Source organism: Chionomys nivalis, chromosome 14 (genome assembly GCF_950005125.1).
Source record: "Chionomys nivalis chromosome 14, mChiNiv1.1, whole genome shotgun sequence".
Classification (NCBI taxonomy): domain Eukaryota; kingdom Metazoa; phylum Chordata; class Mammalia; order Rodentia; family Cricetidae; genus Chionomys; species Chionomys nivalis.
In genome coordinates this window covers 47,366,536-47,382,538 of record NC_080099.1, presented here as the reverse complement: position 1 = coordinate 47,382,538, position 16,003 = coordinate 47,366,536, and the positions used below count along the sequence as shown (strand labels likewise).

General features: G+C 42.8%; 1 protein-coding gene across 3 annotated transcripts in view; it reads left to right on the top strand.

Moving 5' to 3' along the window:
* Kdm3b (lysine demethylase 3B) overlaps nucleotides 1-16,003 on the top strand; it is a 62,286-nt gene that overhangs the window by 36,395 nt on the left and 9,888 nt on the right. For all 3 annotated transcript variants that reach the window (XM_057789382.1, XM_057789383.1, XM_057789381.1), the window contains 9 exons: nucleotides 5,898-6,005; nucleotides 8,567-8,694; nucleotides 10,059-10,338; nucleotides 11,150-11,406; nucleotides 12,987-13,253; nucleotides 14,099-14,270; nucleotides 14,631-14,721; nucleotides 14,836-14,966; nucleotides 15,762-15,881. In XM_057789382.1, the coding sequence (XP_057645365.1) occupies nucleotides 5,898-6,005; nucleotides 8,567-8,694; nucleotides 10,059-10,338; nucleotides 11,150-11,406; nucleotides 12,987-13,253; nucleotides 14,099-14,270; nucleotides 14,631-14,721; nucleotides 14,836-14,966; nucleotides 15,762-15,881 (1,554 nt within the window). The remainder of the gene's footprint in view (nucleotides 1-5,897; nucleotides 6,006-8,566; nucleotides 8,695-10,058; nucleotides 10,339-11,149; nucleotides 11,407-12,986; nucleotides 13,254-14,098; nucleotides 14,271-14,630; nucleotides 14,722-14,835; nucleotides 14,967-15,761; nucleotides 15,882-16,003) is intronic.

The following is a 16,003-nucleotide window of genomic DNA, read 5'->3' as shown; positions in this document are numbered from 1 at the left end:
CATTAGCTCTAGCTTCTTAATGGCTAACTCTTACATATTAATTTAACCCATCTCCGTTAATCTTTGTGTTGCCACGTGGCAGTGGCTTACCGGCAAAGTTTCTGCATGTCTTACTCGGCAATGGCTCCACGGTCATCTCTCTTACTCAACCTTCCTTCTCCCAGCTATTATCTTTTAATTATGTGAATGTATGTTTGTCTGCAGGTGGGTGCCACTTTTCACAGAGGCTAAAAGGAGGTATGGGATCCCCTGGAACTGGAGGTATAGATAGTTCTGTGCAGACTTTTTGTTTGTTTGGTTTTTTCTTTCAAGACAGGGTTTCTCTGTAACTTCCTGGAACTAGCTCTTGAGTTCAGGCTGGCCTTGAACTCAGAGAGATCCACGCTGCCTTTGCTTCCCAAGTGCTGGCATTAAAGGCCTGCACCACCACCACCAGGCTGGGACTCTGTGGGGGCTTCTATGGAACCAAACTTCAATCCTTTGCAGAGCAGTCTGCAGTCTTGACTGCTGAGCCATCATGCCAGCCCTGTTGTAATTATGGCTAACTAGTGACTAGCTCTGCCCTCTGCTCTTCAGGCAAGCTTTATTTGTTAGAGTACAAATACACATTTTCCTTTTTTGTCTAAAATTTTAAAAAGGTTATAAGAAAAACTGTATACCATAAGAACAATAACTATATACAATATGTAAAAGCAGTAAATACATCAACAGTATCTACTCCATTAGCAACTGATAAATTGATAAATTTAGAGAAAATAGAGACTGACGAATTTTGCCAAAATAGGTGGGATAGTCCTTTAGGTTTCCTACTTCACTGAGAAATCTGCCAGATACTCTAGGCATATAGGCTGAAGAGGAATGCCCCAACATTACAGAAGAGCATACTGGGTAGTTATTTTGCTTACAAGCACTTCCTATTTACTTAGGTGATATTATATCCTTCTGGAGTCTTTGAAAGAGATCCCCGAACCTATAAAAAATTTTATCTGTATGATTAGTGATGTTGAGTATCTTTGGGGTTCTTATTGTCCATCCGTTTTGTTTTGTTTAGAAACGTATATTCAGATTATTTGCTTCCCTTGGTTCTAGCTTAAGTTAGGAACTCCTTACCCCTTGACGTCCTCATCCTCATCTTGCCTCCTCAGAGATCCAGTGTAAACCTTTCTAACAGTTGGTGTGTGTTGTTTGGTGGTTGTTGGTTTTGTTAGTACAGTCTCCCTTCACAGGCTGTGCTGCTATCGAGCTCACTGTTTTCTTCCCTGCATCTCCTCAGTGCTCCAAATTCTGAGACCATGGTTTCTAACACTGATCCGGCCTGCTTTTGTGATGCTGCTTGCCATGGCTGTAGCATGCCAAGGGCATAGATTTTGTTTTGTTTTGTTTTTGTTTGGTGGGAGTGGGTGTTAGAACTTGAAGCAACTGGAACTTGAAAACCTGCACCCATCTCTTACACCATCTGTGGTTTCTTGAACCAAGCCTTTTTCTTTTCCTTTTCCTTTTTTTTTTTTTGGTGGGAGTGGGCTTGAGACAGGGTTTCTCTGTAGCATTTGGGCCTGTCCTGGAACTTGTAGATCAGGCTGGCCTCAAATTCACAGAGATCCGCCTGCCTCTGCCTCCTGAGTGCTGGGATTAAAGGCGTGCGCCATCACCACCCGGCTAGTTTCCTTTTTCTATAAAACAAAGATACCAATATTATCAGTTCTTCCTTGTAACATTGCAGGTACTTAAATGAGTTCTATCTGAAATGCTCACACAGGACTGACACCTACTGAGCACTGCATAGATATTTACAGTTATCCTCTCTCCTGCCAGTGGGAGACTATAGGAATTGCTTTTCTGCTATAAGCAGAAAGAAAACAAGAAATATTTAAAACCCTAGCTTCCCACATTTGCATCAGGCACCATGGGATTGTTATCTCTGAGAAATGGGATGAAGCAAGCTGGTCTCTGCTATGGCCTGGGCTCTGCCTAGCATCAAATCAGCTTGGCAGCCTCACTGCATAAAGACAGATCAAAGTCTGCCTCAGACCTGAAGGGGAAAAGGTGCACAACTTAACAGCAGAGAGCCATGTGGAGGTCCCAGTTTTCTGTGTAATGGATCTACACAAGTATGAGATGAAATTCCTTGGGGCCCAAAAATAATCCTTCAGAAAATAATTGGCAAGTAATTTTCAGAAATCACAATCTTAGAAAAAAGAAATGTTTTGTTTTGTTTTTTCTTCCCCAAGACAGGGTTTCTTTATGTAACAACCCTGGCCGTCCTGGAACTCACTTTGTAAGACTGGCTTTATTTATGTATTTGTTTGTTTGTTTGTTTTCTGAGTCAGGGTTTCTCTGTAGCTTTGGAGCCTGTCTTGGAACTAGCTCTTTTTTGTTTGTTTGTTTGTTTGTTTGTTTGTTTATTACGTATACAGTATTCTGTCTCCTTGTATGCCTACAGTCAAAGAGAGGGCACCAGATCTCATTACAGATGGTTGTGAGCCACCATGTGGTTGCTGGAAATTGAACTCAGGACCTCTGGAAGAGCAGGCAGTGCTTTTAACCTCTGAGCCGGCACTTGGAAAGGTGAGGTAGGATTACAAATGGAGGCCAACCTGGACTGTATACTAACACCTTCTTCCCTAAAAAAAGAAAAGAAAGAGCCACACACAAAAGTATAGCATTTTCACTCCTGAGTATTCTACCTGACTCGGACTGTTTGTTTAATATCTTTATTGGTATTTTACCTGTGTTTTCTTAAAATTATAATCAAAATCAGACTTTTGATAAAGAAAATCTAGAAAGGTAGGAGTGGGTAGATAGCAGACTACTTATTACACATTTTATGTATAAGAATGGCAGCCAATTTATCAGAAACTGTATAGGCCAGAAAACAATGTAATAACATCTTAAAGTGTTGAAAACAAATAAGTCCATAATTAACACTCAATATTTTTCAAATATGAGGAAAGGATGTTATCAGACAGTTTAAGATCATATCTAGTTGCTGTGCGGTGTGCTGCTCCATTGCAGTGTACTCAACAAGCTCTTTATTCTGGAAGGAAGGGAAGAAAGAAAAAGCAAGCTGTAAGAAAATAGAGGGATGCCCAAATCGCATATGGTAGAAGAGTACCAACTCCCGAAATTGTCATCTGACCTTCACACACATGCCTTAGCATACATGCCCTCAGAGGTACACAGGTAAAGAGTTTAAAAAGAGAGAGAGGGGGCTGGAGAGATGGCTCAGAGGTTAAGAGCACTGACTGCTCTTCCAGAGGTCCTGAGTTCAATTCCCAGCAATCTATAATGAGATCTGGTGCCCTCTTCTGGCATGAAAGCATACATGGAAGGAATGTTGTATACATGATAAATAAATAAATCTTTAAAGAGAGAGAAAGAGAATTCTCCGGGACGTGGTAGCGCACATCTTTAATCCCAGCAGAGGCAGGTGGATCTCTTTGAGTTCAAGGCCTGCCTAGTCTACAGAGCTAGTTCCAGGAGCTAGTTCCATAGCAACTGAGAAACCCTGCCTGTAAACAAAAAAACCAAAAAGGAAGAGAGAGAGAGAAGGAGAATCATTACCATAACTGCTGTAATAAATTACAAGTATTCAGACAACAAAAGGTGGTATGATGGGGACTGGAGAAGTGACTCAGCAGTTTCAGAGCATTAACTAACTGCTCTTCCAGGCGACTTAGGTTCAAGTCCCAGCACCCACATGGCTATTCACATATAATAAGCAAACACCAATGCACATAAAATAGGAATAATTAGCTAAATGTATACAAAAAACTTAAAGTACTATGATACTGATAGTTGAGGTTCGCACAAAGAAACGAAAAATACTCTTTTTAATATATAAAACACTTCCCCCCACTCATTTTTAATCAATTTTTCAAAATAATTGCTAGGCAAAATACAGTGTTGCACACCTGTAATCACAGTCTAGGAATCAGCCAGGAGGATCATGTTGGGAGGCAGCCTGAGCTGTTTGAGGAGGCCTCTCAAAAACTAGATAGAGAAGTGGCAAGATGACTCCGTGAGTAGAGGCCCCAGGACCCACATGGCAGAAGGAAAGGACTGACTCCTCCTGGTCGTTCTACTTTTCCATGCATGAGAGCACACATGCACACAATAAATAAACGTAATTTAAATAGAAAACACAACACACAGTCAGTGTATTTAGGAGATTTTAACTTTAAAACAAATAGTGTACGGACTCGAGAAAGATGGCTTAATGGTTAAGAGAACCAATTGCCCTTCCCAAGGAGCCAGGTTCAATTCCCAGCACGCATACAACAGCTCACAACTATCTCCAGCTCCAATTCCAAGAGGATCAAATAAAAATAGTGTCCCGGGAGCCAGGTGGTGGTAATGCATGCATTTAATCCCCGCACTCAGGAAGCAGAGACAGGGGGGTCTCTGTGAGTTCAAGGCCAGCTTGGTCTACAGAGCAAGTTCCAGGACAGGCTCCAAAGATACAGAGAAACCTTATCTTGAAAAAAAAAAATGAATAAATAAGTAAGTAAAAGTAGTGTGCTGGACAGCGTTGGCACACACCTTTAATCTCAGCACTTGGGCAGCAGAGACCAACCTGGTCTACAGACCAAGTTCCAGGACACCCAAGGCTACACAGAGAAACCCTGTCTCAAAAAGAAAAATAAATGAATAAATAAAAATGAAATAGTATAAAGAAAAAAAGAAAATGTGTGACAAGTAGTTGTATAAAGGTGTGTGTGTGTAAAAGCACTACATCATATATAAAGTGGTGTGATAATAGTTGAAGATAGGCTATGATAAGTTAAGGATTGGTGCTATTAACACTAGAGCCATTACTAAAAGTGGCAGCTGCGGGGCGTTGGAGAGATGGCTTGTTGGCCTGAGAGTGTTTCTGTTCTTGGAAAGGTGTTTCCTTCTCAGCATCTACATCAGGCTCTTCCCAGCCCAGGGATCTGATGCCCTCTTCTGGGCATGGCAGGCACCTGTACACATATAGCATTCATTCAGACACAGATGAAGTTGTCTTTTTTTAAATCTACTTTAAATCTGGCAGTAAACCCCTGTAATCCTATACTCAGGAGAAGAAAGCAGAAGTGTTCAGAGTTAAGGGCTGACTTTGGCTACATAGCAAGTCTGAGATCCATCCTATCTCAGGAAACCTGCTTTACACCAGGCAGAGTCTGAAACCAATCTGGACTACAACCTGAGTTCAAATCCAGTCTCCACTCTATAGCACAATCCTGGCTAAGACAAAACAAAGTCTTAAGTGGTGCCCAGTACAGATGACTTTATCCTGTATACATCTGTTTATATGAAATTCATTAAGTTCAGTACTGGGCGTGGTGGCGCACACCTTTAATCCCAGCACTTGGGAGGCAGATGCAGGAAGATCTCTGAGAGTTCGAGGTCAGCCTGGTCTACAAAGAGAGTGTCAGGACGGACTCTAGCTACTGTGAAACCCTGTCTCAAAAGAACAAAAACAAGCAACAAAAAGTTCAGTGTTATAAGATTGAGTAGGACTAGGGATGTCACTGTGTTGGTAGTGTTTGCCTGGGTGTGGCGGATGTGGTCAGTCATTTCTGTAACATTTGCCTTTGTCAGGTAGAGGCGGGAGATCAGTGTCTGCAGCTACTTTAGCTACATGAGACCTCATCCAACAATCAGAACAGTGGTGGCTAAGATTGAAAGAAAGTTATGAAGAGCGAAGTTTATAGAGGAAACAGTGATCTGCTTTAGATTGTTGATTTATGTTTTTTATGAAGTGTTACACAGTAGAGCAGGTTGTAATTTTTAGTTTTTTAAGTTGCTGTTGCTTTCTTTGGCCATGCGAAAAGTGGTCTTTAAGGTTCTGAAACTTCCACTCACTGAAAAAGATCCATCTGTGACCCTATAAAATAAGTAATTAATTTCTGTTTCAGAGACCGAAGAAATGGGCGATGAAGAAGTTTTCTCCTGGCTGAAGTGTGCCAAGGGGCAGTCCCATGAACCAGAAAACCTCATGCCTACACAGATCATCCCTGGCACAGGTAAGTAATTCTGTTTTGAGATTGGGTTAAAAAATGCTATGTGCTTATTTGTTTTGGTTTTGTAGTGATGAGTATTGAACTCTTGGTCTTTTACACGATAGATCAACACTTTACTGCAGAGTTCTATCCCTAGCCTGAGTGTGGTTTAGTCCCTCTGTGTGTGTGTTTGAGACAGGGTCTCACTGTATAACCCTGGCTGGCCTGAAACTTGATGTGTAAAATAGGCAGGCCTCAACTCACAGAGAACTATTTGGCTCCTTGTTTTGTTTTAGTCTTTTTAAAATTTTTATTTGTCTACTTACTGTGTGTGTGTGTGTGTGCATGTATGTCTGCATATATGTTTGCCTCCTGCATGCTTAGTTTCCATAGAGGCTAGAATAGGGCATCAGATCCCCTAGACCTGGAATTACAAGGGGTTGTGAGTCGCTGTGTAGATACTGGGAATTGAACCCTGTACTCTATAAAAAGCACCCAGTGCTTTTAACCTCTGGGCTATCTCTTCAGCCCCATTGTTTTAGCATTTTTTCCCTTAATTTTTTTTTTTTTTTTAAGATTTATTTAAAGAAGGCACCAGATGTCATTGTAGATGGTTGTGAATTATCATGGGAATTGAACTCAGGACCTTTGGAAGATCAGTCGGTGGTGCTCTTAACCTCTGAACCATCTCTCCAGCCGTTTTCCTTAATTTTTCAAAGATTTATTTTTATTTCATATTATTTATGTCTTTATGGTATGTCTGTGTGCAAGTACCCATGGAGCTCAGAAGTAGGGCAAGTACGGTATCCGATGCCCTGGAACTGGAGTTACCCGTAGTTTTGAACTCTCTGACCTGAGTACTGGGAACTGAACTCAAATCCCTTAGAGGAGTAGGAAGCACTGTTAACCGCTGGTTCACTCTAGCACAGACTGGCTTGGAAGTCACTATGTAAGTAAGCTTCTTGCAGTTAGGATGCTTTTGCCTCCTAGTTCTAAGTACTGGGAATACAGGAGTCTGCCACCACGTGCTATTTTCTTTTTTTTTTTTTTTTAATATTTATTTATACAGTATTCTGTCTGATTGTATGCCTGAAGGCCAGAAGAGGGCACCAGACCTCATTAAAGATGGTTGTGAGCCACCATGTGGTTGCTGGGAATTGAACTCAGGACCTTTGGAAGAGCAGGCAGTGCTCTTAACCGCTGAGCCATCTCTCCAGCCCAACCAGGTGCTATTTTCTACAGCCTGGAATGACCCTGAGGCCACATCCCCACCTACGGAAAGTGATTTTACCTAGTGTAAGCAGGCCTTGAATTTAGGAATAGTGACTGGTTAACTGGGCCAGAGTAAAAGAAAGCAGTAGCAGTCACTAAATCTGTTGCTACCTTTCTTATTGCTGGGACAAAATTCTGAGAAAAGTCACTTAAGGGTTGTATTCAGAGTCAGGATTCGGAAGTTAAATACGAGTGTTCATCTTCCTTTTTTTTTTTTTTTTTTGTTGTTGTTGTTTGTTTGTTTGGTTTTGGTTTTTCGAGACAGGGTTTCTCTGTAGCTTTGGAGCCTGTCCTGGAACTCCCTTTGTAGACCACGCTGGCCTCGAACTCAAAGAGATCCCCCTGCCTCTGCCTCCCAAGTGCTGGGATTAAAGGCGTGCGCCACCACGCCCGGCTTGCTTTTCCTTTATATTCAGTTCTGGGCCTCAAATCCTCCTGATCTTGCCACCCACACTGAGAATGGTCCTTTCTCTTCCCTTAAACCTTTCTGGAAATGTGCCTCGGCACACTCAGAGTTGTGTTACCATAATGATTCTAAATTTGATCAAGCTGACAATAATAATAAACCATCATACCAGACTTCTGCCTTTGGGCTTATAAAAAAAAAATCTAGCTAAGGGCTGGAAAGAATGGTTCATTGGATGAGAGCTTTTGCTACTCTTGCAGAATACCTAGTCCAGTTCCCAGCACCCACATAGGACAGCTCACAACCACCTACAACTCCAGTTCTGGGGGGATTCAGTTCTCTCTCTCGGCCTTCAAGGGCAACCAGGCATGCATTTAGTATACATGCGTACATACAGACATTCAAGTAAAATAAAACCAAAACAAACAAACAAATGTATTGACCAAGCAGTGGTAGCACATGCCTTTAATCCCAGCAAAATAAATCTTTATAAAAAGGACAAAAAAGGCAACTGAGAACTGCCATGATAATCCCTGTACTCAGGAGGCAGAGCTAGGAGGGCGATTGCACTGGATTGGAGGCCACAGTAAATTCAGGTCAAATAAACAATAATAGAAATATCCAGCTGTGGGCTGGGGAATTTAGCTCAGAACAAGGTCCTGGGCCCTGTCTCAGTTTGCAGGGAGATATCCAGCTGAGTGTAAACCTTGAGCCTATGAAGATGGCAGTCGTCTTGCGAGAAGTGACTGCTTATGTTTGGGTCATAATCCCAGTTTACTGCAGCAGTTCCTTCTCAGCAGCTGAAAGCCAACCTGGGTCCACGGATGCCCTGTCTCAAAACAAGAGACTTAGTACGCTGTGACACGGGCAAGTGTTTAGTGGTCCTTACTGTTTCCTTCTCTCCTAGCGCTGTACAATATTGGAGACATGGTACATGCTGCCCGGGGAAAGTGGGGGATTAAAGCAAACTGCCCTTGTATTAGTCGGCAAAGCAAATCTGTGTTGAGACCTGCTGTCACCAACGGGATGTCACAGGTACAGAGTGTGGGCTCACAACTGAGCGGGATTGGATTGGGGGCTCTCTCTCTCTCTCTCTCTCTCTCTCTCTCTCTCTCTCTCTCTCTCTCCCTCCTTTGGGATCTTTTTATAATTTATTTAAGAATTAGTTCCAGGGGGCTGGAGAGATGGCTCAGAGGTTAAGAACATTGCCTGCTCTTCCAAAGGTCCTGAGTTCAATTCCCAGCAACCACATGGTGGCTCACAACCATCTGTAACGGGGTCTGGTGCCCTCTTCTGGCCTGCAGGCATACACACAGACAGAATATTGTATACATAATTAATAAATAAATAAATAAATAAATAAATATTAAAAAAAAAGAATTAGTTCCAGAAGGGGCAGGACTCGGGGTCAGGGGTGGTGGTGGGAAAGTGAGAGCAGGGATGTGGTGTGCGGGCAAAACTAGGTGTGTGAGATGCCATAGGGACCTGTTGCTTTATATGCCAATTGAAACGAAGTCAGTGCTTTAAGTTTAAAAGGAAAAGAAAACTTTTTAAAAATAATCAATTCTGGGGCTGGAGAGATGGCTCAGTGGTTAAGAGTACTGACTGCTCTTCCAGAGGATCCCGGTTCAATTCCCAGCACCCACATGGCAGCTCACAACTGTCTGAAGATCCGGTTGCAGAGGATGTGACACCTTCACACCAATGCACATAAAATAAAAGTTAAATAAACCATAAAAAAAAAATTTAAAAAAAAAAATCAATTCTAACTACTCAGGGTGCTGAGGTGACAGACAGAATTGTGCGTTTTGAAGCCTCTCTGGGCAATGTATCAAGACTACTTCTCAGGAGCAAAGTCAAAACCACAAATAAAACTCATCTACAACTTACATTTTATCTCATTTCATCCCCAAAATGGTTTCGTGGAATCAACATTTATTTATTTTTATTTATTTATTTATTTTTGGGTGAATAAGTCCTCTGTGTGTACACCTGCCAGAAGAGGGCACCAGATCCCATTATAGATGGTTGTGAGTCACCATGTGGTTGTTGGGAATTGAACTCAAGAAAGACCTCTCAAAGAGTAGTCAGCTCTTAACCAGGGAGCCATCTCTCCAGCCCCTATAGATTAATTTTTAATCTCTGGTTTTCTGTTGTAGAAGTGATTTAAAACATACTTTAAGTAATGAATTTCGAGTGTTATTGGTTTCTACAGAACCTAGTGTAAACTGCTGGCACATTGTAGACTCATTAAGTGTGGATGAAATAACATTGTTTGAGACAGTTGAGGTTATTCCCAGACTGGTGTAGTGTCAGAGCCATTGGTAGCCATATTCACTTCTACCAAACCCTCCCCTCTGTAGTGCTTCTAACTGGCACTCTCGCCGTCCCTGCTTCAGCTCCCCAGTATAACCCCTAGTGCCTCTTCTGGAAATGAAGCTACCTTCTCGGGCGGAGGTGGAGCTGCAGCGATCACAAATCCAGAGCCGGACCAAGTCCCCAAAGGCCCCAGCACCGACAGCAGGTCTGAGGAGTCCCTAAGAGCAGAAGGCCCTGCATCAAATAGCAATAGTGAACTAAAAGCCATCAGGCCCCCGTGCCCTGACACGGCCCCTCCCTCTTCTGCCCTGCATTGGTTGGCAGATTTAGCAACTCAGAAGGCTAAAGAAGAAACAAAAGGTGAGATAAACCGCCCATGCCTTGTGGGAGGAAAATTGGGTTATTCTGTGATTTATTTGTTTGTTTGAGTTTCAAACTGACTTGTAACCATACCCCTTTAGAAAAGTGCCACTTCTTTTCTCTGGCTGATCATACAGCGTGAGTGGTTCTCTGGGTTCTTACCTAGACCTCCTTGATCAGAATTGAGGTTTTTAGTGAACTTCTTTCCCTTCTGGTTTATTTCTGCAGCCAGAATTGACAGCAAGACTTAGAAAAGCTGATTATTTTGAAGTAGGGCTCAGCTGGCCTTGAAAGGAGCAACCTATATTTTTTGTTTGTTTTGTTTTGTTTTTTGAGGCAGGGTTTCTCTGTGTAGCCCTGGCTGACCATGAACTCTCCCTGTAGATCAGGCTGGCCTCACTCACAGACTTGCCAAGCAGCCTTTTTAAATGGGCTCAGAACCACCTGGGCATTGTTTTTCAGATGCGCATTCTTTCATCCCACTTGAAACCATTAAGTTAGAATTTCTTGAGATAAGGACTGATCTCCATTTTTAAAAAGCATCACTGACAATTTCAGTTCAAGAGATGTGGAGACCATGTAAAATGTCTTAGAAGATAAAAGGTAGATGAGAAAAATGGAATTTTGTGATCCAAACAGAGAAGAAGAAAGAAGTAGAGAATTTTTCTGTATTCCTGAAACCTATGTTCATAGCTTTTCATTTTGGAGGCGGGGTGGGGTGGGTGAGCATCTTTCCTAGGAGTGTTGGGAGAGTCAGTGTCTGCAGACTATTCCTCCCCGTCTAATGCTATCTCCTTTTATGGTCTTACAGAAGCAGGGTCCCTGAGGTCGGTGCTCAATAAAGAATCTCATTCACCCTTTGGGCTGGACTCATTCAACTCCACTGCAAAAGTCTCTCCATTGACTCCAAAGCTTTTTAACAGTCTGTTACTGGGTCCCACTGCCTCCAACAGCAAAACTGAGGGTTCTAGCCTTCGAGACCTCCTTCACTCTGGGCCCGGAAAACTTCCTCAAACCCCCCTGGACACGGGCATACCGTTCCCACCTGTTTTCTCTGCGTCCTCGGCAGTAAGTGCCCATCTACAGCCTCGCCTGGGTCTTTGTACGCTCCATCCTCTACACATAACTGCTTTCATAGCACTTACCAGTGTGTTCTGTTGTATTGCTCTCGCCTCTGCAAAGGCATTTTATTCACTAGTACATATCATTAGTGTCACGGTACTTGTACAGTATCGTTTTTAATCGGTGCTGTGAAAAAGAGGTCTTCTTAGTTTCTGTTTGTTTTTTTTTTTTTTTCCTTCAGGTCATGTGTGGTGTGGGTGTGTATGTATGTGTATGCACACGCGCGTGCAAGAGAGAAAGAGAAGTCTGGGAGTCAGTTCTCCCATCCAGTGGGTAGTAGTAATCAGGCCACCAGACTTGACACACCAAGTGTCTGTTTACCTGCTGAACTATCTGACCTGCCTAGCATCAGCATTTATTTCTTGAGTATCATTTCAGAAATGTTATATGTATATAGTTTTCTTCTGTTTTACACACGTTTGTTCTACAGTTTTCTTTTCTGCTTCTCAGTGTTTATTTATACCTTGTAGGTCATTTATTTCAAAAATATATCTTATACTTGTGAATACCCCCATTTCCTTTTCTAATTTTTTTTTTTACCAGAACATTGTGTGATTATATGTTTTTAGTCGGTTGAGGCAGAGTCTCACTGTGTAGCCCTTGCTGGGAATGCTGTGTTGACAAGACTAGACTTGAACTCACAAAGACCCACCTGCCATCACACCCCACTGTATGATAAGTGGATAAGTGGATAGTACTTGAGACAGGATTGTCAGATTTATAGGAGTCCTCTATTCTGTGACTTGCCCAGCTTTCCCATCAGCTGAAGTGGGAGAAATTCAAAGTAGATGGTAACAGAAGGACTGGAAGGAAAAGAGACCACTTTTGGAGTCTATGGTTCTTAGATAGTGATTACTAAGGTAAATGTTCTGTGGCAGAAAACTACTGCCCTTCTGTTACCTGAGTGGGCACTCACCTGCTCCCCATCTTTCCTCTGTGTGTCCCAGAGTAGAAACGAAGTCCTCAGACTTGGTGGCAAGCACCTTACCCGCCAATCTATCTCACCAGCCCAGAAAACCACTGCCTTGTTAAGTATCTCCCAGGCATACCATCCAAAGAGAGATTTTCCTGAATTAACCTTTATAAATCACTTAGTGTTTTATGAACTCTGTAGTCTACATGCATGTACTTAACACAGAGTTTAAAGCTAGAGATATATCTCCCAGGTCTTAAGAGATCTTCCTGCCGAGCTTGGAGGTACATGCCTTTAATCCCAGCACAAGGCAGAAGCAGGTTTCCATCTTGGTCTCAGAGCGAGTTCTAGGACAGCCAGGGCTATACTGAGAAACCCTGTCTTAACAAAAACAAAAAATCTTTCTGTTCTTTCATAAATGTAAGAAAATGCTAAAGGTCAAGGAATTTAAGATACTAAAGATTAGTGACTTTATGTCTTCCCTGCAATTACAGAAGACATCTTATTAATTAGATAGATTAAAGCCTGGAACTATAACTGTGAGACAGTCCTCTTTTTTGTTAATGTTATCATGGTGCTTGAGTCAAGCTCACCTGAGGGTTTGTCTGTGAAGGGATTGAAGAACAAAGCCAGCCTGCCCAACTTCCTCGACCACATCATCGCCTCGGTGGTGGAAAATAAGAAAACCTCAGATTCTTCAAAGCGGTCCTGCAACTTGACTGATACCCAAAAGGAAGTGAAGGAGATGGTGATGGGGTTAAATGTGCTAGACCCCCATACCTCTCATTCCTGGCTCTGTGATGGGAGACTTCTGTGTCTCCATGACCCCAGCAACAAAAACAATTGGAAGATCTTCCGAGAATGCTGGAAACAAGGCCAGGTAAGAAACACTGAGTTGATTTTATAGCCTTCTGTTTGCCTGGCAGTCACATCCCAGGCCTGTCTAGAAGGTCTTCTGCCAGGAAATTATGTATATAGTAAATTTCATGGAGGATATTCTTCTGTTTCTAGTTGACTTTGCTTTTCAGAATCGAGGAAAGCTGGGTGGTAGTGACAATCACCTTTAATCCAAGTACTTGGGAGACAGAGGCTGGCGGATCTCTGAGTTCAAGGCCAGCCTGGTCTACAAACAGCAGTCCAGGACAGCCAGAGCTGTCACACAGAGAAACCCTATCTCAAAAAACAAAACGGAGTCAAGGAAATCCCTAAGAACACTTTGTGCTTAGTATTTGTAAAGGGCAGTTGAACTCCAGTGGGTGCTGAACTGCCATTAATGATGACACCTTTTGAGGAGAATCCCTGAGTGTAGGGCTTGGAGTGTGAAGGTAGGAGCTGAGTAGTAGGATTCTGGCTAAGTGCTTGAGTCTTTAGTGATGTGTTTGATAATGCGATGGTGCTCCATAGCACTTAGACTTGAGCAGGTGCTGAGGAGGGAGGAGCTTATGGAGTCACCTGGTTTGCATTGTACTGTGAGGCAGTGTTCTCAAAGTTGCATTAGCCAGCAATGTCTCTTCACCTCAGAATACTGATAGACACCAAGAAAGAAAAGTTTCTTCGGAGGATGTTTCCCCAGAGTGAGAGCCTAGAATAATAATAGAGACAGTTTCCCATTCTCTTTAACTAACATATGGGAATCTGTAGATTACATTCTGAAGAAAAACAATCGATGTTTTTGGAGAGCAATATTTCCTAGATGGTTCTGATGGGTTATCTTTGTTTCCACAGCCAGTGCTAGTGTCAGGGGTACATAAAAAGCTCAAGTCTGAACTCTGGAAGCCAGAAGCCTTTAGCCAGGAATTTGGAGACCAGGATGTGGACTTGGTGAACTGCCGGAACTGTGCTATCATTTCTGATGTCAAAGTTCGGGATTTCTGGGATGGCTTTGAGATTATATGCAGTAAGTGACTTTGCTTTCTGGTTATGCAGTGACAACAGTAGCAAGATCTAAATACTTGGTCCTGAACCTGAAATAACAAACTGTACCCTCTTGTTGGGAGGAGCCTTCTGTCTTCATGCCAGCTCTGCACAGCTGCATGGCAGTGCTGTGGCTCCCAGAACAGGCCTGCAGTTCAGGGAGCATGTGGCTTGCATGGAGCTCTGTTGCACTGAGGAGGGAGCAGGAGTCCTATAAAATGGAGAGATAGTGCACATACTACTACAGGAAGTGGAGAAACAAAGTGAAATAGGAGGCTTGTCTCCAGAGGCTCGCTCCCGCGAAGAGTAGCAGTGGGGTATGAGAGTGTTGTCTGTCTTCTAGAGAGACTGAGGTCAGAAGATGGGCAGCCAATGGTGCTCAAACTCAAAGACTGGCCCCCTGGGGAAGATTTTCGGGACATGATGCCAACAAGGTTAGTGACTTCAGGGAATGTTGTCCTCAGAGGTTTATGCCTGGCTGAAACCAGCACAGCAGAATCACAGAGAAGTGAATGCTCTTCTTTGTCTTCCTTCCTGCCCTTTCTTAGGTTTGAGGATCTGATGGAGAATCTTCCTCTGCCAGAATATACCAAACGGGATGGCAGGCTCAATCTCGCTTCTAGGCTACCCAGCTACTTTGTAAGGCCTGACCTGGGCCCCAAGATGTACAACGCCTATGGTATGAGCGAGAGGACAGAATTAACCCTTTGGGGACTGCTGTTCTCATTTCATACACAGACACGATAGGGAGTGTCATACCTGGGGTAGTTCTGAATGTTTCCTTTGTCAGTACTGATTGGTGTAACAATTCATAAGCTTGCATATCTGTTAGAAACAGTTTCTTCTCACCAGGTGGTGGTGGTGCATACCTTTAATCCCAAGACAGACAGATTTCTGTGAGTTCCAGGACAGCCAGGACTATACAGAGAAACCCTGTCTTGAAAAACAAAAACTCAAAAATTCTACTCCAGCAGACATATCCTTAGTTTTATTTTTTAGTTTTACTAAAACTAAAGAATGCCAGCTACCTTGCTGTCATACCTGTATTCTATTAAGTTCGAAAATGACCTAAAATAAAATACTGTGAAAATTGAGTTCTGTCTGAATGTCCCTAATGCCTGCATGTTTTGAATTTCAAGAAAGGGACCATTTTCAAAAGTGGCTTGGTTTCATGATGGATGTTGATGCTATGTGGACCAAGTTAGAAATTAGTCTTAACCTGTATAAAAGATAAAGAGTGCTTTAGCTAATGCTCATTCCTCCCCTCTCACCTCCCTGCCTGACTCCACTCCTCCCTCTGTGTACTAGAGATGTAACCTAGGGCCTGAGCACATTAGTCAGCACTCTACTGCTGGACTGCCTTCCTCTCCCCTGGGGCATCTCTTTAAGGACTTTCTAGGGCACATTTTCAGGCTTGACATGAGTCTTTTGTAATAGCACCTGATCATCTTTCATATTTTCCTCCCACCTTTAGGCTTGATAACAGCAGAAGACAGAAGAGTTGGCACAACAAACCTTCATTTAGATGTGTCTGATGCTGTTAATGTGATGGTGTATGTTGGGATCCCTGTCGGGGAGGGTGCTCATGATGAAGGTAGGATTTCTAGAAAAATTGCTTTAATGTGGTTTCCCCTAAGAAGTAGAGTAACCAATGCAAGTTTCCTCCAGGCTTAGTGTGTACCTGGTGGATATTGTTAGACAACGGAAAATTCTAGC